Source organism: Pristiophorus japonicus, chromosome 9 (genome assembly GCF_044704955.1).
Source record: "Pristiophorus japonicus isolate sPriJap1 chromosome 9, sPriJap1.hap1, whole genome shotgun sequence".
NCBI classification, from domain to species: Eukaryota; Metazoa; Chordata; class Chondrichthyes; family Pristiophoridae; genus Pristiophorus; species Pristiophorus japonicus.
This window is the reverse complement of record NC_091985.1, coordinates 174,656,514-174,680,636: the sequence shown is the minus strand read 5'-3', so window position 1 is coordinate 174,680,636 and position 24,123 is coordinate 174,656,514. Positions and strand designations below refer to the sequence as shown.

At 47.3% G+C, this 24,123-nt stretch overlaps 1 protein-coding gene across 2 annotated transcripts in view; it reads right to left on the bottom strand.

The window, feature by feature from the left end:
- prkn (parkin RBR E3 ubiquitin protein ligase) overlaps positions 1 to 24,123 on the bottom strand; it is a 1,745,947-nt gene that overhangs the window by 926,928 nt on the left and 794,896 nt on the right. For both annotated transcript variants that reach the window (XM_070890152.1, XM_070890153.1), the window contains exon 5: positions 12,435 to 12,518. In XM_070890152.1, the coding sequence (XP_070746253.1) occupies positions 12,435 to 12,518 (84 nt within the window). The remainder of the gene's footprint in view (positions 1 to 12,434; positions 12,519 to 24,123) is intronic.

Sequence of the window (24,123 nt, the reverse complement as noted above, 5' to 3'; positions counted from 1 at the left end):
TCCCCATAACCCCTTATCCCCTTATCGTTTAAGAAACTGTCTATTTCTGTCTTAAATTTATTCCATGTCCCAGCTTCCACAGCTCTCAGAGGCAGCGAATTCCACAGATTCACAACACCCTGAGAGAAGAAATTCCTCCTCATCTCAGTTTTAAATAGGCGGCCCCTTATTCTAAGATCATGCCCTCTAGTTCTAGTCTCCCCCATCAGTGGAAACATCCTCTCTGCATCCACCTTGTCAAGCCCCCTCATAATCTTATACGTTTCGATAAGATCACCTCTCATTCTTCTGAATTCCAATGAGTAGAGGCCCAGCCTCCTCAACCTTTCCTCATAAGTCAACCCCCTTGGTATGTATTTAACCCTTTATAACCTGCATCACACCTGACCACCAGAGGGCCTACCTGTTGGAGTCCCAAGGGATCACAGCATCCCTTGGGAACACAGTATATAAGCAGGCCACCCACGAGGTACCTGCACACTGGAACCTTAATAAAGGAGCTGTCACACTTACTCATTACAAACAGTACTCACTCTCACCGTTTATTATAATTTAACAATTGGCGACGAGGTAACGAACAACCTCACGAAAATGCAAAGAACAGTCAGTATCCTGGAGAAGTTCTCAGAAGGGGACGATTGGGAAGCCTTCGTGGAGTGACTCGACCAATACTTTGTGGCCAATGAGCTGGAAGGGGACGAGAACGCCACCAAACGAAGGGCGATCCTCCTTACCATCTGTGGGACAACAACCTATGGCCTCATGAAGAATCTCCTGGCCCCGGCAAAACCAACAGAGAAATCCTATGAAGAATTGTGTACGCTGGATGGAAGCAACTAAATCCTCAGGAAAGTGTTTAGATGGCGAGATATCGGTTCTACATATGTCAGTGATCGGAGGGCCAGGAAGTGGCGAGCTACGTCGCCGAACTAAGGCACCTCGCAGGACATTGTGAGTTTGAGGGATTTTTAGAACAAATGCTCAGAGACTGGGCATTTTTGTACTGGGCATCGGAGATGAGACAATCCTTTGCAAACTCTTGATTGTAGAAACTCTGAATCTAAGTAAAGCCATAACGATAGCCCAGGCATTTATGTCCACCAGTGACAATACCAAGCAGATTTTGCAGAACAAAGAAGTTTCGGCCAGTACTGTGTATAAAGTAACGTCGGTTTTGAGCAGAAATGTACAGGGCAAAACGTACACGTCGGCTGCTGTGGCCCGATCTCAATTGACCCAGAGTCCGCTATCAACTGTTAATACGAGGCATTTAACACCCTGTTGGAACTGCGGAGATGATCATCGGCCCCATCAATGTTACTTTAAGCACTATGCATGCAATGGCTGCAGAACAATGGGACACCTCCAGCGAATGTGCAGGCAAGCTGCAAACCTGCAAACCACCACGTTGCAGAGGAAGATCGATCCACAGTGGACCAGACTGAGTTGGAAACTTGTACGGAGGAGGCAGAAGTGTACAGGGTACACACGTTCACTACGAAATGCCCATCAATAATGTTGAATGTTGAACTGAACGGCATTCCAGTATCTATGGAGCTGGACACAGGGGCAAGTCAGTCCATACTGAGTAAAAAGGCCTTCGACAGGCTGTGGGGAAAGAAAGCACACAGGCCCAAGCTCAGCCCCATTCACACCAAACTAAGGACTTACACCAAGGAACTAATCCCTGTAATTGGCAGTGCAGAAGTCAAAGTCTCCTATGACGGAGCAGTACATGAACTCCCACTGTGGATTGTGCCGGGGATGGCCCCACATTGTTTGGCAGAAGCTGGCTGGGGAAAATCCGCTGGAACTGGGACGATATCCGAGCACTTTCGTCCGTCGACGACGCCTCATGTACCCAGGTTCTGAGCAAGTTCCCATCGTTATTTGAGCCAGGCATTGGAAGCTTCTCGGGGTCGAAAGTGCAGATCCATTTGGTTCCTGGTACGGGACCCATCCACCACAAGGCTCGGGCGGTACCGTACATGATGTGTGAAAAAATGGAAATTGAGCTGGACAGGCTGCAAAGTGAAGGCATCATCACTCCAGTGGAATTCAATGACTGGGCCAGTCCGATTGTCCTGGTACTTAAAGAGGACGGCACGGTTAGAATTTGTGGGGACTATAAAGTAATGATTAACTGTTTTTTGCTGCAGGACCAGTAACCGCTACCCGAGGCAGATGACCTATTTGCGACCCTGGCTGGAGGGAAGACATTCACCAAGCTGGACCTGACCTCGGCCTACATGACACAGGAGCTGAAAGGCCTCACCTGCATCAACAAAGGTCTATTTATCTACAACCGGTGCCCGGTCGGGATTCGGTTGGCCGTGGCGATCTTCCAGCGAAACATGGAGAGCCTGCTAAAGTCGGTTCCTTGTACAGTGATCTTCCAGGATGACATATTGGTTACAGGTCGGGACACCATGGAACACTTAAAGAATCTGGAGGAGGTTCTTAGTCGGTTGGATCGTGTGGGACTCAGGTTGAAACGCTCGAAGTGTGTTTTCCTGGCACAGGTCGTCAAATTCTTAGGAAGGAGAATCACAGCAGACGGCATCAGACCCATTGATGCCAAGATGGAGGCCATCAAGAATGTGCCGCAACCACAGAACGTGACGGAGCTGCGGTCGTTCCTGGGACTCCTTAGCTATTTCTGTCATTTCCTACCTGGGCTAAGCACCCTGCTAGAACCCCTACATGCGCTACTGCGCAAGGGAGGTGACTGGGTATGGGGGAATTCACAAGAGGCTGCCTTTAAGAAAGCCAGAAATTTATTGTGTTCCAACAAACTGCTTGTCCTGTATAACCCTTGTAAACGATTAGTGCTGGCTTGTGATGTGTCGTCATACGGGGTTGGGTGTGTGTTACAACAGGCTAACGAATCGGGGATTGTGCAACCGGTTGTGTATGCAGCCAGGAGTTTGTCCAAGGCCGAAAGGGTCTACAGCATGGTTGAAAAAGAGGCTCCATCGTGCTTTTACGGGGTAAAAAAAATACACCAGTACTTATTTGGCCTCAAATTCGAGCGTGAAATTGACACAAGCCACTCATATCGCTGTTCTCTGAGAGCAAAGGGATTAATAACAATGCCTCTGCCCGCATCCAAAGATGGGCGCTCACGCTGTCAGCATACAACTATGTAATCCACCACAGACCGGGCACAGAGAACTGCGCAGATGCTCTCGGTCAGCTACCATTGCCCACCACCGGGGTGGAAATGGCACAGCCAGCGGACTTGCTCATGGTCATGGAGACATTTGAGAATGAGAAGTCCCCCGTTACGGCCCGCCAGATCAGGACCTGGACCAGCCAGGATCCTTTACTGTCCTTGGTAAAACCTGTGTCCTCCATGGGAACTGGTCCAGTACCCCAGTGGAGATGTAGGGGGCGATTAAGCCGTTCCACAGACGCAAAGACGAGTTGTCCCTGCAGGCGGGCTGTCTTTTGTGAGGAAATCACATGGTCTTGCCCAAGAAAGGCAGAGACACATTTATTTGCGAACTGCACAGCACCCACCCAGGCATTGTAACGATAAAAGCCATAGCCAGATCCCAAGTGTGGTGACCTGGCATCGACTCAGATTTAAAGTCTTGCGTGCGCCAGTGCAACACTTGCTCTCAGCTGAGCAATGCACCCAGAGAGGCACCGCTAAGTTTGTGGTCGTGGCCATCCAAACCGTGCTTGAGGATCCATGTAGAATATGCAGGCCCATTCCAAGGCAAAATATTTTTGGTTGTCATGGATGCTTACTCAAAATGGATTGAATGTGCAATAATGTCTGTAAGCAAATCCACGGTCACCATTGAAAGCCTACGAGCCATGTTTGCCACGCACGGCCTGCCTGATGTCCTAGTCAGCGACAATGGGCCGTGCTTCACCAGTGCTGAATTCAAAGAATTCATGACCCGCAACGAGATCAAACATGTCACATCTGCCCCATTCAAGTCCGCGTCCAACGGCCTGGCAGAACGGACAGTTCAGACCATCAAACAAAGCTTGAAATGTGTGTCGGAAGGCTCCCTGCAGACCTGGCTGTCCCAAGTGCTGCTCAGCTACCGCACCAGATTTCCCCAGCTGAGCTGCTCATGAAAAGGGTGCTTAAAACAAAGCTCTCTCTTGTCCACCCTGATCTCCATGATCACATGGAGGGCAAGCGGCATCAACAAAGTGTGTACCATGACCGCGCATATTTGTCACGCAATATTGAGATCAATGATCCTGTGTTTGTACTCAATTATGGACATGGTCCCAAATGGCTCGCTGGCATGGTCACAGCCAAAGAGGGGAGTAGGGTGTTTCAGGTCAAACTGACCAATGGACAAACACACATTTGGACCAAATCAAATTGCGGTTCACCAACAGCTACAAACAACCCGAAGAGGACACCACCAACTTTGACCTTCTAACACACACAAGTGGCAACTGACATCATGGTTGACCACGAAGCCGAACTCACCATCCCCAGCCGCCCGGTAAGGCCGGCTGCCCAACAGCCCAGTGAAGAACTGACCAACTCACCCACACCAGCATTTGTACCGAGACGATCGACAAGGGAATGAAAAGCCCCAGATCGTCTCACCCTGTAAATAAGTGTACTATTGACTTCACGGGGGAGTGATGTTATGTATTTAACCCTTTGTAACCTGTATGACACCTAACCACCAGAGGGCCCACCTGTTGGAGTCCCAATTAATCCCAGCATCCCTTGGGAGCACAGTATATAAGCAGGTCACCCACAAGGTACCTGCACTCTGGAACCTTAATAAAGGAACTAAGGTCACACTTGCTCATTACAAACAGTACTCACTCTCACCATTTATTATAGGTATAACACCCCCTCATCCCTGGAATCAACTTAGTGAACCTTGTCTGAACTGCCTCCAAAGCAAGTATATTCTTTCATAAATATGGAAACCAAAACTGCACGCAGTATTCCAGGTGTGGCCTCACCAATACCTTTGGCCTTCCTGATCACTTGCTGTACCTGCATACTATCCTTTTGTGTTTCATGCACAAGTACCCACAGGTCCTGCTGTACTGCGGCACTTTGCAATTTTTCTCCATTTAAATAATAACTTGCTCTTTGATTTTTTTCTGCCAAAGTGCATGACCTCACACTTTCCAACATTATACTCCATCTGCCAAATTTTTTCCCACTCACTTAGCCTGTCTATATCCTTTTGCAGATTTTTTGTGTCCTCCTCACACATTGCTTTTCCTCCCATCTTTGTATCTGTTATATATGTGGACTTGTATTTACTCTGTACAGCCACCAGAGGGCTCATCCCCTGGAGTCCCAAGGGATCCCATAGTCCCTTGGGAGCACAGGTATTTAAGGAGGCTTCAAAGGTTGGATAGGCACTCTGGAGACCTGCAATAAAAGACTAAGGTCACACTTTACTTTAAGCTCACAATGTTTAGTCTGACTCTTTCTCTATACACAACAACTGGCGACGAGATGGAGATAGCAAACCCAAAGATGTGGAGAACAGTGGGCATCCTGGAGAAATTTTCAGAGGGAGATGATTAGGAAACTTTTGTGGAGCAATGCAACCAATACTTTGTGGCCAACGAGCTAGATGGGGAAGAGAGCGCAGAAAGAGATGCAGGAAGTGGTGAGTTATGTCGCCGAGCTAAGACGCCTTGCAGGACATGACGAATTTGAAGGACATTTGGGGCACATGCTCAGAGACTTTTTCGTACTTGGCATTGGCCATGAAACCATACTTCCCAAACTTTTGACTCTAGAGACCCCAATCTTGGGCAAGGCCATAGCGATAGCCCAGGCGTTCATTGCCACCAGTGACAATACTAAGCAAATCTCCCAGCACACAAGTGCTGCTACAAGTACTGTGAACAAAGTGATGTTGTTTTCGAATCGTAACGTACAGGGCAATTCACACATACCTGCAGCTGCATGTCCGCAGATGACTCAGAATCCACCATCAAGGGTGATGAATGCAAGGCCATTAACACCTAGTTGGCGCTGCGAGGGTGATCATCGTTTCCATTCATGCCAATTCAAAGAGTATATTTGCAAGGGCTGTGGAACAATGGGACACCTCCAACGAGTGTGCAGGCGAGCTGCTAAGCCTGTTAAACCTGCAAAGCAACATGTTGCAGAGGAAGGCAGATCCATGGAGGATCACAATGAACCAGAGCCTCAGACAGAGGAGGCAGAGGTACATGGGGTGCACACATTCATCACGAATTGTCCCCGATAATGCTGAATGTTGAACTAAATAGACTCTCGGTGTCACTGGAGCTGGACACGGGCGTGAGCCAGTCCATCATGGGCAAAAAGACTTTCAAAAGGTTGTGGTGCAACAAGGCCTCAAGGCCAGCCTTAACTCCAGTTCGCACGAAACTAAAAACTTACATAAAAGAACTGATTCCTGTAATCGGCAGTGCTACCATAAAGGTCTCCTACTCTGGGTAGTACCGGGCGATGGTCCCACGCTGCTCGGCAGGAGCTGGCTGGGAAAGAAACGCTGGAACTGGGATGATGTCTGAGCGCTATCGCCCGCTGACGACACTTTGTGTGCCCAGGTCTTAAACAAATTTCGTTCGCTGTTCGAAACAGGCATCGGGAAATTCCAAGGAGCAAAAGTGCAGATCCACCTAATTCCGGGGGCGCGACCCATCCATCACAAGGCGAGAGCAGTACCGTACATGATGAGAGAAAGGGTAGAGATCAAGCTAGACCGGCTGCAAAGGGAGGGCATCATTTCACCGATCGAGTTCAGCGAGTGGGCCAGTCCTATTGTCCCAGTCCTCAAGAGAGACAGCACTGTCAAAATGTGTGGCGATTACAAAGTAACTGTCAATCGTTTCTCCCTGCAGGACCAATGCCCACTACCAAAGACCGACGACCTCTTTGCAATGCTGGCGGGAGGAAAGACGTTCACGAAGCTGGATCTGACTTCAGCCTACATGACGCAGGAACTGGAGGAATCATTGAAGGCTCTCATCTGCATCAACACGCACAAGGGTCTTTTTGTTTATAACAGATGCCCGTTTGGAATCCGATCAGTGGCGGTGATATTCCAGAGAAACATGGAAAGCTTACTGAAGTCGGTCTCGCGCACGGTGGTCTTCCAGGATGACATCTTGGTCACAGGTCGGAACACAGTCGAGCACCTGCAGAACCTGGAGGAGGTTCTTAGTCGACTCAACCGCGTGGGGCTCAGGTTAAAACGCTCGAAGTGCATTTTCCTGGCGCCTGAAGTGGAGCTCTTGGGAAGGAGGATTGCGGCGGACGGCATCAGGCCCACCAACGCGAAGCTGCGGTCATTTCTGGGACTCTTGAACTACTTTGGTAACTTCTTACCGGGTCTCAGCACCCGGCTAAAACAACTACATGTCTTACTATGAATAGGGGGTGAATGGGTTTGAGGCAAAAGCCAAGAAAATGCCTTTGTAAAAGCGAGAAAATTGTTATGCTGAAACAAATTGCTTGTGTTGTACGATCCATGAAAGCGTTTGGTACTAGCATGTGATACGCATCATATGGCGTCAGGTGTGTATTGGAACAAGGTAATGATTGCGGGAAATTGCAACCAGTTGTTTATGCATCCAAGAGTCTGTCTAAGGCTGAGAGAGCCTACAGCATGATTGAGAAAGAAGCGTTAGCGCGTGTCCATGGGATAAAGAAAATGCATCAATACCTGTTTGGGCTAAAATTCGAATTGGAAACTGACTATAAGCCACTTATATCCCTGTTTTCCGAGAGTAAAGGGATAAATACCAACGCATCGGCCCATATCCAGAGAGGGGCGCTCACGTTGTCCGCATACAACTACGCCAGCCGCCACAGGCCAGGCACAGAAAACTGCGCCGATGCTCTCAGTAGGCTGCCATTGCCCACCACGGGGGTGGAAATGGCGCAGCCCGCAGATCTAGCCATGGTTATGGAAGCATTTGAGAGTGAGCAATCACCCGTCACGGCAGATCAAAACCTGGACAAGCCATGACCCCTATTATCTCTAGTCAAAAGCTGTGTGCTTCACGGGAACTGGTCCAGTATCCCAGTGGAAATGCAGGAAGAAATAAAGCCGTTCCAGCGGCGCAAAGATGAAATGTGGGGCAATCGAGTCATAGTCCCCTAGAAGGGCAGAGACACCTTCATCAATGGCCTCCACATTACCCACCCAGGCATCGTAATGATAAAAGCAATAGCCAGATCCCATGTGTGGTGGCCCGGTATCGATGCAGACTTAGAATCCTCGTTCACAGATGTAATACATGCTCGCAGTTAAGCAATGTACCCAGGGAGGCGCCACTAAGTTTATGGTCTTGGCCCTCCAAACCGTGGTCTAGGGTACACGTCCACTATGTAGCCCTGTTCTTGGGTAAAATGTTCCTTGTGGTTGTAGATGCGTACTCCAAGTGGATTGAATGTGAGATAATGTCGGCTAGTATGTCCGCTGCCACTACTGAAAGCCTGCAGACATGTTTGCCACACACGGCTTACCCGATGTCCTGGTGAGCGACAATGGTCCATGTTTTACCAGTGCTGAGTTCAAAGAATTCATGACGTAACGGGATCAAACATGTCACATCTGCCCCGTTTAAACCAACGTCTAATGGTCAGGCAGAGAGAGCAGCACAAACCATCAAGCAAGGCTTGAAGAGGGTAATTGAAGGCTCACTGCAGACTCGCCTATCCCGAGTCTTGCTTAGCTATCGCACGAGACCCTACTCACTCACTGGGTCATGAAAGGAGCACTTAAGACAAGGCTCTTGTTAGTTCACCCTGATCTACATGAACAGGTAGAGAGCAGGAGGCTTTAACAAAGTGCATACCATGATAGCGCAAATGTGTCACGCGAGATTGAAATCAATTATCCTGTATTTGTTTTAAATTATGGACAAAGTCCCAAGTGGCTTCCCGGCACTGTCGTGGCCAAAGAGGGGAGTAGGGTGTTTCGGGTCAAACTTTCAAATGGACTAATTCATCGAAAACACTTGGACCAAATCAAACTCAGATTCACAGAGTATCCTGAGCAACCCATCTTGGACCCTACCTTTTTTGATCCCCCAACATACACACCAGTGGCAACCGACACCACGGTTGATCACGAAGCAGAACCCATCATCCACAGCAGCCCTGCAGGGCCCAACACACCAGCAGCCCAGCAAGGCCAGCTGCACAGCAGCCCAGGGAGGGCTCAACAAATGATTCAACAACACCAGCTTTCACACCGAGACGATCAACCAGGGCAAGAAGGGCCCCAGACCGACTCACGTTGTAAATAGTTACACTATTGACTTTGGGGGGGGAATGTTGTTATATATGTGAACTTGCATTTACTCTGTACAGCCACTAGAGGGCTCATCTCCTGAAGTCCCAAGGGATCCCATAATCCCTTGGGAGCACAGGTATTTAAGGAGGCTTCACAGGTTGGAGAGGCACTCTGGAGACTTGCAATAAAAGACGAAGGTCACACTTTACTTTGAGCTCACAGTGTTCCCCCATACACAACAGTATCGTCAGCAAACTTGGCTACGTTACACTCAATCCCTTGTTCCAAGTCGTTAATACCGATTGTAAATAGTTGGGGTTTCAGCACTTCTGTATAAAGAGCGGGAATCATCAAAAATTAATTGGGTTAAAGACACCAATCCATATTTGTTCAACCAAGTTTCCAAATTCTGCACAGCAACTGTGATGAGACATACAACCTGACACAGGTGCTGTCTGACTAACATTAGGTTAAAAGAAATTAAAAGCACCGGATTGTTTCTTTGCTCTCGATCTGTCGGGGGAGTAAGCTAATGGAACAGTAATATATCGTGAAAGGTTTGAACCGAGTGACCTGTCTGAGTGCCTGGGGCTAATGAGGAGCTTGCGCTAACTGGAGATGGAAGTGAAGTGTCCAGCCTCCAGCTCCGAGCCTGGTGTCAGGTGCGGGCCCAGCCTCTGCTGGCTTTCCATCACCGTTGTCAGACTGCAGCACTGCCCGGCCGTGGCAAATACATCAACGCTGACATTTTAAAATAACACCCAACTAATCCAAAAAAAAGCAAAGTAAAGCATTACCCAGTCGCTTACTGAAACATACACAAAGTTCAGACAACTCTTCAAGAGCTGGAAATTCGGCTGGAGGGTTTTTAAGGCATTAATGTCGGGCGGTCGCTAAATTTAGCGCCGGCAGCCACAAAATTCCGTGTTTGCGCCCAGAGAGTGGAGAGGGACGTGAAGGGAGGCGTTCCACACCTCTCTCAGGGCGCTAGGCTGGGTGAGCAACTGAATATCCTGTGCTAAAGAGCCGGCTTCGGAGCGCCCAAAGAGAGGCCTCCCTGCAACAAAAAAAAATCAGAACCAAAAACACAAAAACCTTCGCCATATATTACTCACCCCAAATAAAGTGAAATTGCAGAAAAAAAATATCACTCACACTTACCTCGTGCAGTCATTCCTTCCCTTCGCACCCCGGGGCAGCTCTGCACGCCAGCTTTCTCTACGGGTGCAGCGCAAACCAAATATTACTTCCGTGTCGATACCGGGGTGTTGCACACACTGGCACTACGCTCCCGGCCGATACTCCTCAGCACCGCCGGTAGTGGCACACTGAAATTGCCGAGCGCCGTTAATGACTGCAAACCCTTTAACGCCCCTGTTGCGACCCTTGCAAGGGTGCTATGCAACCGCATTTCTCCCCCTTCAAGTTTTTTTAGTATTTTTACATTGCCCAGACAGCTGTTGCAGCTTTCTGAGACGTCTCTTTGAGCGTGCAGTTTAACATTAATTATAATACTGTATTAAACTGCTTGGGGTGGTGTCAACTATGCTACACGATGAGGACAGAAAGGCCATTTTACATTGGTGTACTCTAAAATTGTGCCTTTATTCATTTCAATACAGAAACTGTTTTACATGTTATTATTAAAACTGGAGTTTTATTTCTGTAGTATAGAGTATTGTTGCACCATATGTTCGAGACTGTTTGCAACACATATTACACTGAATGACGGATACAAGAGTGGTTTGTTTTGTAGAACAGTGCGTTGTTCTTTCAGGTGTGTTATTCCTTGGTAAATGTATTATTTCTTTGTAATATCACTTCTCTGGTAGAAGATCGGCTGAACCCTCACCATCTGCTCTCCCCAAGCTCCCCCCCACCGCCCCTGCCAGAAAAATAGTTGTTGCCGTCTTTTCTCTGGGAGTTCCGCTTAACTCCCACTGAAATTACGGCAGAAGATCAGGGCCATCCTTTCTTCCTGTCAGTTGATTCCATTATTCCCGTGTTGAAACACGCTCTCTAACTGTCAAATGGTGCACAGTAATCTGGGAAAATAAAGGCCCGAGGGCCACAATTGCAGAGATAATGGAAGATTTGGCCTTCAGTAATAACCTTCCCCCAGGCATGCTCAGCAGAGGTAATCAATGGCAAAATGTGTACATTTAATAGAACGCAACATTGAGACAAGTTTGTTAAACACCCCCAATATATCATGCATGTATGCGCAAGAATATAACATATAAAGATAGACTTACATTTATATAGCGCCTTTCACGACTTCAGGGTGTCCCAAAGTGCCTTACAGCCAACGAAGTACTTTCGAAGTGTAGTCACTGTTGTAATGTGGGAAACGCGGCAGCCAGTTTGCATACAGCAAGCTCCCACAAACAGCAACGTGATAATGACCAGATCATCTGTTTTAATGGTGTTGGTTAAGAGATAAATATTGGCCAGGACACTGGGGATAACTCCCCTGCTCTTCTTCGAAATAGTGCTGCGGGATTTTTTTACATCCACCTAAGAGAACACATGGTGCCTCAGTTTAACGTTTCATCTGAAAGACGGCACCTGTGACAGTGCAGCGCTCCCTCCGTACTGCACTTGGAGTGTCAGCCTAGAATATGTGCTCTTTGGAGTGGGACTTGAACCCACAACCTCCATGGCTTTGGTCCTCCCTTTCTCTGTAATCTCCTCCAAGCGTACAAGCTTTCGAGGTCTCTGCACTCCAATTCTGCCCTCTTGCGCACCCAGATTTCCATCGCTCCACCATCGGTGGTCGTGCCTTCAGCTGCTTTGGCCTTCAGCTCTGGAACTCCCTCCCTAAACCTCTCTGCCTCTCTGCTCCTTTAAGATGCTCCTTAAACCTACCTCTTTCACCAAAGTGTTTGCTCACCTGTCCTAATATCTCCTGATGTGGCTCAGCGTCAAATTTTCTTTGATACTGCTCCTGTGAAGCACCTTGGGACGTTTAACTAATAAAGCCGCTATATAAACGCAAGTTGTTGTTTTGGGAAGCAGTGGGCAGCGAAGAGAAGGAGATGGCCATTTGTTTCTAAGAAGAGGTGTTCCTCATTCTCAAGGAAATGTTCAAGATGACCCTAATTGTTGGGTGGCCCAAAGTGGGTGATCACCTCACAAGTTTGGAATGTATATAAACGCTATAAACTTGAGAATTGGACTCACTGCAACAGTTCCATCACAGCCTTTTGCTTGACACACACCAGTCATCCTATTTCTTTCCAGAGCGTCCTCCCAGCAGCATGGGTCCTAGAGAGAGAAAAAAACAAATTAGCAACCTTGTCAACATTTCAGAGCATGTAGCAAAGTCACTTAAAGTGTTCTGTGATCAAGATTAAAAGCAAGGGTCTCATTGAAAGTTCAGCCTCATAGTATTTCTAAAGCTGGCAAACAGAACATCAGCTCAGAAATGAAATAATTAAAACTGACTATGTGCATCAAACGTGAGCGCTCAAGACCGACCTAGGACCACCAGCCTCACGTCCTGCTTTTCTTTGCCCCTGAGACCCTGATTGAAAGACACCTCCACAAAGAAGAGTTAAAATTGCATTTCAGTAATAGTGGCGGACAAATAGAAATTAAACGTTGCTTTGTTTAGACCCTGAGGAATGGGAGCTGTGGCACCAATCTGCCAATTACTTCCACCCTTGGCTACATAGAAACATAGAAAATAGGTGCAGGAGTAGGCCATTCGGCCCTTCGAGCCTGCACCACCATTCAATAAGATCATGGCTGATCATTCACCTCAGTACCCCTTTCCTGCTTTCTCTCCATACTCCTTGATCCCTTTATCCGTAAGGGCCACATCTAACTCCCTCTTGAATATATCCAATGAACTGGCATCAACAACTCTCTGCGGTAGGGAATTCCACAGGTTAACAACTCTCTGAGTGAAGAAGTTTCTCCTCATCTCAGTCCTAAACGGCTTACCCCTTATCCTTAGACTGTGACCCCTGGTTCTGGACTTCCCCAACATTGGGAACATTCTTCCCGCATCTAACCTGTCCAGTCCCGTCAGAATTTTATATGTTTCTATGAGATCCCCTCTCATCCTTCTATGGTCCTTCCATGGTCTTGCCACTCCCTGGGCTAAATTGGATAGCCCCCGAAAAATGGTGCAGGGATCGCGATGTGCGATTAACCCACGCGTGTTGATGCCGATGCAGGCTGCATACCAAACTATTGCTGCCTGTTAATTAACGTGATTGCCGCATGCAGCCAGTGCTAACCGCGCTGTTGAGTGGCTGCACGCCTCAGCAGGGGCCCAAAATTGTGGGAGGCTAGCACCAGTTAAAGCCAGTCTGCACTACTTAAAGCCAGCCTGCACCTCTTAAAGTGGAGGTGCACTGTGGCTGGAACAGGTGGTGGATGTCGTCATGGAGCTCACTCTGACCTGGAAAAAGACTTAATAATGGCACAAACATGGGAGAGACTGGGCTCCAAGATTTTCCGATGCTGCACTGGAAGCCTTGGTGGAGGAGGTGCTGAGGAGGAAAGATGTGCTGTATCCACAGGGGAGGCAGGAGGCCCTCCAAACGCAAGCTCAGAAGAAGTTCAATAATCTCACATGAGTGGTCACTTGCCGTCCAGTTGGCCACAATGCAAAAATAAAAGTCAACCCAAAACAAACATTCCAGACCAAATTTAGGAATGAAGTCATGCCATATTGCACGCAAACTTAAATTAATCACCCCTGTGCGTTCCCTTAGTGCTTGTCTTCCGTGTACCTTTGCCCATCCTAGTGCTCCTACGCAGTACTACCCCAGTGGCTGCAGCGTGGCTGCTGGAAGGCTGTTGACTTTCAGTGGGGGAGACTACAGATGGCCTTGCAAGGTGATCACAAGCAGCTCTAAGTTTTCAAGGCCTGGCTTCAGACTGCACCATCTCTGTAGAGGCTGCAGCAGTCCGGTCCGGCTGGGCTGACAAGAAACAGTCTGTTTTGAGCCCACTATCTCTGTAAGCTCCTCAAGCACGACAACCAATTTTTCCATTAAGCGGCCTGGCCACGTGACCGCATGGCCGTGCAGCGCTCCAGGAATCCCCCTTAAAGTGGCCACTCGGCGTTGAAACAAGTTACACGGAACATTGCCTACAACCCTCCCAGAGCTCTGTGTTATTTCAATTCTGGCCTCTTGTAAATCCCCAACTTCCTTCGCCCCACCATTGGAGGCCGCGCTTCTAGCTATCTAGGCCTCATGCTCTGGAATTCCCTCATTAAACCTCATCGCGTCTCTCTCCTCCTTTAAGACGCTCCTTAAAACCTACCTATTTCCCTGTCTTAAAGTCGACTTCTTTGGCTTGATTTAATATTTTTTGTCTGATTATGCTCCTGTCCAGCGCCTTGGGATGTTTTACTACGTTAAAGGCACTATATAAATGCAGGTTGTTGTTATTATTTGAAACGCAGTATGGAAATGAGGGACAACATTTTCCTGCAGATGACGTAAGAGCTATAGTGAGGATTTCTTTGCCAAGGCAATAGGTTTGGAATCAAGAAAGCTCATTAGGAAGATGTACACTCAGGAGTGTCCTTGGATGCTACATGGAGAAATTAAGAACATAAGAAATGGGAGCAGGAGTCGGCTGTTTGGCCCCTCGAGCCTGCTCCACCATTTAATAAGATCATGGCTGATCATCACCTTAACTCCACTTTCCTGCCTGATCCCCATATCCCTTGATTCCCCTGGACTCCAAAAACCTATCTATCTCAGCCTTGAATATATTCAGAGACTCAGCATTTATAGCCTTCTGGGGCAGAGAATTCCAAAGATTCACAACCCTCTGAGTGAAGAAATTCCTCCTCATCTCAGTCTTAAATGGCCGACCCCTTATCCTGAACTGTGACCCCTGGTTCTAGACACTCCAGCCCGAGGGAAACAACCTCTCAGCATCTAATTGTCGTTACCAAGTCCCACTAACCTTAAAGCATAATGGCAATTATATTCAGACACTGTCCCAAACATTTAGGTTACTGAATATTGTTATTCTGTTTGACATACAGTCCTTACCTCTTATAGCTGGCACATTGGTGTTAATGTAATTTGCCCGCTATACAGTGTAAACGGTGAAACAAAAACGGTTAGTAAAAAAAGCGGAAATCTCACTTAGCAACTGATTCTCCTAATTGTTAGCAGTTGCATCTAGAATTTCATCATTGAGGCAATGAAATTGTTTGAAGACCCAGCAGTGCCTTTTAAACCAGCGAGTACAGGGCCTGTACTGACCTTCCTGAAATAGCCGGCGCACATAATATGTTAGAAGTGGCACCTATGAAATTGACGCCTATGGTGATGGCGAAAGATTCTCGCTATTTGCCCAATATAAGAGGCTGCCAGTGCTAAGTGTGGATGGTGTAGGAGCCGGGGACTGTATTGGTCTTGTTATAGACTCTGTGACTATGTGGGTGATCATGGTGGAGGTTCTGCAAATGTTTGGTGCGGAAGTGCGGCAAGAGATCATGGTGGAGGTGCGGCGAATGAGGGTACGGAGCCCAGAAGAGCCGAGGACCCAGGGGCAGCCTGGGCCAGCCCACACTGCGATATGTGTGCACGCACTAGGTCCGTGCAGCAGAGCAGGTCTCCAGTCGTCCTGGTTAACCCTTGCCACTGGACCAAGACCGAGCTCTGACAATCCCGTGTGGTGGCTGGTATGCAACGGGGGTCACCACACGTTAAAAAAGTCCACGCACAGGCAACTTCCACCCCCTCAACTGGAGTTCAGGACTGGAACATCGGGTCCTTCATTGAAACATCTGTGAACTCTTGTCAAAGCAAGTCATCTTCGTTCGAGGGACCGCCTATGATGATGATCTGGTCAAACTCAGGCGAGCCATTATTCAGTGCACTGATATGCTGCATTAATGTGTGGTCGGATTTCCACTGGTGTGACCCCTAACAATAACATTCGCATCTCATCCAGATGGCAGGGTGAGAAGGGAAAGGCTGAGGCGGGATATCCGTTCTGCAAGTGCAAGTCGGAAGGGAAGTTATCCTCGGCAGCTGTCCAAGGTGAACGGGAAGTGGAGAATAGCAAAGGGAGCAGGCTAAAGGAGAGGAAGATAGGGAATTCAGAAGAAACTTCTTTACCCAGAAAGTGGTGAGAATGTGGAACTCGCTGCCACAGGGAGTGGTTGAAGCGAATAGTATCGATGCATTTAAGGGGAGGCTAGACAAGCATATGAGGGAGAAGGGAATAGAGGGTTATGCTGATAGATTTAGATGAGGAAAGACGGGAGGAGGCTCGAGTGGAACATGGACTGATTGGGCCAAATGGCCTGTTTCTGTGCCGTATCTCCGGTGTAATCTGATGTAAAATAACAAACCAAAGTGGAGTAAATTATAAATGCTACAAAAAATTGACTTTGTTCAAGAAATAATTTTTAAATTTGTTTTACCTAATTGGGTTCTCCCATGAATAAATCCTGTATCATTCTCACTGTGGAGTGTCTGTTCTCCAGAACAGTCAACTATGAGTTTGCAATTTTGAAAAACAATGTATTAGACAACTCTCTTTTCAGCTGATTACAATCTTCCAAATATATTTTTTCTGGTTCTTAAAACAATTATCTTTTTCATTTAGGAGAGCTGTTAAAAATAAATGTAATTATTTAGATTGGAATGGCTGGGGTACATTGCAAGGCAGTCATACAACACCAGCCTTGGTTCAGTGACATCACTCTCAGTTCTGAGTCAAAGGCTGGGGGGTTCAAGCCCTGTGAGACTTGAGCACATTTTAGGGTAGTACTGAGGGAGTGCAGCACTGTTGTTGGTGCTGCCTTTTGGATGAGACGTTAAATCGAGGCCCAATCTGTTCTCTCAGGTGAATGTAAAAGATCCCATTGCACTATTCGAAAAAGAGCAGGGGAGTTTTCCTCCAGTCCTGGACAATATTTATCCCTCGGCCAACATCACTAAAACAGAGGATCTGGTCATTTATCTCATTGTTGTTTGTGGGAGCTTGCTGTGTGCAAACTGGATGCCACATTTCCCTACATTACTGCAATGTATGCTCCTGTGAGTATGCTCACAGGTTTGTAGAGCCGTTGCATTGTGAGTGGCTCAGATGTTCACAAGGCTCAATAAAACCTCAGACCATTGGGTCTAGGTCATCCACGATGAGGTATACACTAAACATCTGTAAGACAAAGGTCCTCTACCAACCTGCCCCGCCACACGTACTGGCCCCCGATTATCAAAATCCACAACCAGGCCTTGGACAACGAGGACCATTTTCCATACCTCGGGAGCCTACTATCAGCAAGAGCAGATGTCGATGATGAAGTCCAACATCACCTCCAGGGCGCCGGTGCAGCCTTCGGTCGCCTGAGGGAGAGTGTGTTTGAAGACCAGAACTTCAAACCCAGCACCAAGCTCATGGTCTACAGACCAGTGGTGATTCCCACCCTCCTATATGGCTCAGAGACATGGACTATGTACAGCAGACACCTCACAACACTGGAGAAGTACCACCAATACTGCCTCAGCAAGATCCTGCAAATCCATTGGCAGGATAGGCGCACCAACGTCAGTGTCCTCGCTCAGGCCAATATCCCCAGCATCGAAGCACTGACCACACTCGATCAGCTCCGACAGATGGGCCATATTGTCCACATGCCCGATACGAGACTCCCAAAACAAGTCTACTCAGAGCTCTGATACGGCAAGTGAGCCCCAGGTGGGCAGCGGAAACATTTCAAGGACACCCTCAAAGCCTCCTTGAAAAAGTGCAACATCCCCACCAACACCTGGGAATCCCTGGCCCAAGACCGCTCAAAGTGGAGGAGAAGCATCTGGGAAGGCGCCGAACACCGAGAGTCTCTTCGCCGGGAGTACACTGAAGCCAAACACAAACAGCGGAAGCAGCGTACGACAACCCAGGCTCCCCACCCACCCGTCCCTTCAACCACTGTCTGCCCCACCTGTGACAGAGACTGTAGGTCCTGCATTGGACTCATCAGTCACCCGAGAACTCATGTCTGTGTGGAAGCAAGTCATCCTCCACTCCGAGGGACTGCCCAAGAGAGAGTTGTGAGCCTGGTGGATGAACTGGTAATGTGTAGTGCGATTGTTAATCCTTTGTTAATAAACCAACTAGTTCTTAATAGCAATGTGTTGCTATGAATTCTTAAGCAAAGAACCCATGAAGCAAACACATTACAACAGTAATAACAATTAAAAAAATACTTCATTGGCTGTAAAGCGCTGTGGAGCACCCTGAGGTAATGAAAGGCACTATATAAATGCAGTTTCTTTCCCCTCATTGTTGCCAAGGCTACCTTTTCATGTTATGGAAAGCTCTTTAATTTTAATAGCCTCATCAAAATTCTCAGAAGCAATCCACAGCACTTCATTATAAGATAAGTTAGATTTGAAATTGTTATAGTTATGTCTGTAAGCAGAGCAGCCATTTTATGTACAGTAAATATCATAAACAGCAATAAGATGAACCCCTTGATGGTGTTGGCTGAAGAAGGAATATAGGCCAAGACATCTGGAGAACTTCCTGCTCTTCTATGAACTATGCCATGGTATATTTAATATCCACCTGACCAGGCAGACAGGGTTTTGGTTTCATGCCTGTAATGTATGCACCTGTGAGTATGCTCACAGGTTTGTAGAGCTGTTGCGGACTTGGCCTGGAGGGTGGTGCACGGAGCAGTCCCGTGCAATAAGTTTTTAAGTCGGTTCACGGGCTCCCAGGCCGCCTGCAATTTCTGCGGTCTGGAGGAGTCCGTGTTCCACGTTTTATTGAATGTATGAGGTTACAGTCCTTCTTCCATTATTTGAAGGGGCTGCTCCTCAAATTCTGGTTGCACTTAAGTCCCACACTCCTGATCTTTGGGCACCCTGTGCGGAGGGGAGCGGGCAGGTCAGAAGGCCTCCTCGTAGGACTGCTCCTGGGCACGGCCAAGGGGGCCATCAGCCGGTCCAGGCAGCGGGCGGTCGAGGGGGTCGTTCAGCCCAACTGCCTGACTCTCTTCCGCGGTTACATCCGAGCCAGGGTGTCCCTGGAGATGGAGCATGTGGTGTCCACCGGTACGCTCGTGGCCTTCCACGAGAGGTGGGCGCCGGAGGGACTGGAGTGCATTATCACCCCCGACAACCAAATTTTAATTTGATTTAATGTCTAAAGCTTAATTTGTTTATTGTGCTGGTTTTTAGTGCCTCCCCCTCTTTTAGCCAGGGGGCACTTGCATAATTTGTGTTTTTGTGCCCTCAAGAAAAAAACAAGGGGTACTTGAAAAGTGTTTGGAGTGTGCTGCCCCCCCCCCCCCTTTAATCAGGGGCACTTGATTAAAGTGCACAACTAAAATAGTTGCAGAGCTATTGCATTGGGAGTGGCTTACAAGATGTTCACAAGACTCAATAAAACCCCAATCAGTTGGGTTCGGGGGATCCATGATGGGGCAGGTGGTTGTGAGCCTGGTGGATGAACTGGTAATGTGTAGTGTGATTGTTAAATCTTTGCTAATAAACTAACTAGTCCTCTATAGCAATGTGTTGCTATGAATTCTTAAGCAAAGAACCCATGAAGCAAATACATTACAGGCTACATCTGACGAATGCAATCCCAAAAAGACAACATTCTCTCAGTACTGTATTAAAGTGTGAACCTAGATTATGTGCTCAAGTCCTGAGTGTAGCGTGCATCCACATCTTTCTGATTTCAGAGATAAGCATTCTCCCAACTGAGCCTAGCTAACTTTGTACTAATTGAATTTAGGCTATAAATGGAGAAAGCAGAATCAATGTTGTGAGAAAATATCAAGGTGAAATACATCAGTGAGCATGCAAAAGGTCACTTTGACAGTGCCAGAAAATGACTAAATAACAAGCTTTGTTGTTGGCAGTGTCACTGACTAACACTTTGACTGCTTTTTACCAAACGTCAAAGCTGGGGTGAGGAGGCAGGAAGGGAACCCACGCTCTCAATATTGTCAGCCCTTGTAAGTTGCACAAACAAAAAATTAAATAGAAATATAGAAACATAGAAAATAGGTGCAGGAGCAGGCTATTCGGCCCTTTGAGCCTGCACCACCATTGAATATGATCATGGCTGATCATGCAACTTCAGTACCCCACTCCCGCCTTCTCTCCATACCCCCTGATCCCCTTAGCTGTACGTTGACCACTGAAAGAAAAGACTGAGAGACCACAGATGTTGGAACATGGTGAATGAGATCCATGGAGATGAAGTACAGTAATGTGATTGTAACAGCAAAGTAGATTCTATTCTGCCTCCACATCTGTAATGTCTGTAAGCTTGTAATGTTGTAGCTCCACACTGTGGATGTGGACGTATTGTGTACTGCAATTGCAGAGTTAATCATTAAACAGAACCAGGCAATACCGGAGACTTCCCAGGGAGCTGCCTGCCATGTTAGGAGGCTGTGTGTGCTGTGCTCTGTGAAGATATCACAACATCCTCCCCCACTAACCTTTTCCATAGATATCCTGTCATTTGTCAGCGGACTTTACTAGCTGTCATACTCCGTAACTGAGGAAAGTCGTGCACGTCACCTTAAACTGCAGCATAGTGGAATTTTATTGTTTGGAAATGGCAAAGCACGGACTTCACATAATTGATACCTCACCAACCGCAAAGCTGCACATTTTACTGTACTGGATTTTGCCTTTGAAAGTCTGTGGGGTGGAAATTCGGTCTTCTGCCGTTCCTCTTAGTGCCCTGGAGGGGCAGCAATGGCAGTGAAAAGCAGATGCGCCTGGACTGCCAGCTTCCAGCGCCCCGCTGGGACATTCGGTGCCGGTATCGATGGGCGGGGGTGGCGCGGTGGAGCTGTACCGCCTGGGAGAGGCAAGCTGGTGTGCAACACTCCTGGCTGCGACACCGGCTCAATGTTTGGATCGTGCCCGACCCGTAGCGCTCCCTGGGGGGACCGCCTGTGAAAGTGGGGGGCTCTGAACTGTAGCGGCTGCAGTGAGGGAAGTAATGTCCACCTCAGGTAAGTCTGATTGTTTTTTTTTGTAATTTTCTTTTTGCGATTTATGTTGTGGCGTGAGCTATGTATTGGAGATATTTTTGGGGGTTATTTTTTCAGGTTTCCCCCTCCCCCCAGGGGCGCTCCGAGGCTGTCTCCTTAGCTTGGGATTTTCCCATGCTCAGCCGGCCTAGCTCCCTGAGAGAGGTAACGCCTCCCTTAGCACCCGCTCCAGGCCCAGCTGGTGAATTTTGCGACGGCAGACACAAACCAGTTGCTGTCGCAAAATTTACTGCTCCACCCGGGAAACCGCCCCAACTGAGGCGCGACCGAAGTTCCCTCCGTTTGTTTCGGTGCACTTATTTTAGTGCATGCATGTACAACGATGGCGCACAGAAATACAATAAGCAAACATCCCCAAAGAACAGTCACATCTATGGATCATCTAATGAGGATGATCATTACAACTGATTTGCGTTTGCAGCCTTTATGAATTAGTTATCCTTTTTGATCCACAGATTTCATCATACCCTGTGGGAGATTCTATTCCACTTTCATATGACACAAAAAAACAACAATTACTGGTACAATGGGATAATAACTTTCTGCATTATGGTCTATTAGCTGAATCTGAAGTCTACTCAAAATAGTTTCCAAGGTTGACACACTAAATTTGTTGCGATTTAATCTCGTTCTAAAGTCTGATACATGCCCACAGTAACCACTTCGGGACACATCTGATCTGGTCTCTATAAGAAAGAAAGACTTGCATTTATATAGCACCTTTCACATCCATCAGATGTCTCAAAGCGCTTTACAGCCAATGAAGTCAGTGTAGTCACTGTTGTAATGTGGGAAACACGGCAGCCAACTTGCGCACAGCAAGCTCCCACAAACAGCAATGTGATAATGACCAGATAATCTGTTTTTGTTACGATGATTGTGGGATTAATATTGGCCAGGACACCGGGGATAACTCCCCTGCTCTTCTTCAAAATAGTGCCATGGGATCTTTTAAGTCCACCTGAGAGGGCAGACGGGGCCTTGGTTTAACGTCTCATCCGAAAGACGGCACCTCCGACAGTGCAGCACTCCCTCAGCACTGCACTGGGAGTGTCAGCCTAGATTTAGTTGCTCAAGTTCCTGGAATGGGACTTGAACCCACAACCTTCTGACTCAGAAGTTATAGATAAGTTCTGATGATGGGCTATCGACCTGAAACATTAACTCCGTTTCTCTCTCCACAGATGCTGCCTGACCCGCTGAGATTTCCAGCATTTTCTGTTTTTATTTCAGGTTCCAGCATCCGCAGTATTTTGCTTTTGCTGTAGATAGGTGATTGATTAAGCCAAGCATAAATTGTTGAGGTTGATGTTAAAAAGTCATTATAAGCAGGTGAAACTTACATTGCAGAGTGAAACAACATAAATATACTTTTGGAATTCTCTGAACTACTGTGGGATATTAACAGATGCCTTTGTATGTTCGCAACCTAGGTGTCATATTTGACCTTGAATTGAGCTTTCAACCACATATCCACAACATAACTAAGACCGCCTATTTCCACCTCCGTAACATCAACTGTCTCCGCCCTTGCCTTAGCTCATCCGCTGCTGAAACCCTCATCCATGCCTTTGTTACCTCTAGACTTGACTACTCCAATGCACTTCCACATTTTACCCTACGTAAACTAGAGATGATCCAAAACTCGGCAGCCCGTGTCCTAACTCGCACCAAGTCCCGCTCACCCATCACCCCTGTGCTCGCTGACCTACATTGGCTCCCGGTTAAGCAACGCCTTGATTTCAAAATTATCACCCTTGTTTACAAACCCCTCCCTATCTCTGTAATCTCCTTCAGCTTCACAACCCCCGTCCCCATCCCCCCCCCACCCCCACCCCGAGATGTCTGCGCTCCTCAAATTCTGTCCTCTTGAACATCCCTTATTATAACTGCTCAACCATCGGTGGCCGTGCCTTCAGCTGCCTAGGCCCCAAGCTCTGGAACTCCCTCCCTAAACCTCTCCGCCTCTCTACCTCTCTTTCCTCCTTTAAGACGCTCCTTAAAACTTACCTCTTTAAACAAGGTTTTGATCAGTTGCCTTAATTTCTTGTGTGGCTCGGTCAAATGTATTTGTTTTGTCTTAAAACACTCCTGTGAAGCGTTTTGGGACGTTTTACTATGTTAAATACAAGTTGTTATTGTTTTTTTTATTTGCCATCTTTGTTAAAAAGCCTCTGCTAAAATAGAGGATAAAGGAATATTGTGCAGAAGCATTCATTATTTTACCTAGAAACCACAGCACAGAAACAGGCCAGTTGAGCTCCACATGATATCGTATGGTCCACACGATATTAGTTATTTGTCACTCATATTAACAGCATCCATTTCCAGAATAATATCAGTTATTATTTGTAATGTGTGTACCTATGAGTATGCTCACAGGTTTGTAGAGCTGTTGCATTGTGAGTGGCTTCGCCAGTCACGTAATGTTCACAAGACTCAATAAAACCTCAGTCCGTTGAGACTACGTCATCCATGATGAGGTATGCAGTTGTGAGCATAGTGGATGAACTGGTAATGTTTTAGTTTGATTCTTAAACCTTTGTTAATAAGCCAACTAGTTCTTAAGAGCAATGCGTTGCTATGAATTCTGAAGCAAAAAACCCATGAAGCAAATACATTACAGCATTTTAGATAACCCTCTTCTAAAAAGACAATCTTTAGAGAATTGCACAAGCTTCAATCAGAATTTAACAATACCACTTTGGGTAATGTCACAAATTACTTCCTAATCACAAAGTTAAAAGCTTCAGTTTTCATTTCCACTGCTCTGGGTGTTGCAGGGTGACAGAAACTAAAATTATGCTTGGTGGAATTTTCCCGTGGGTAAATCTGAGTTTTTTGATTTTCACA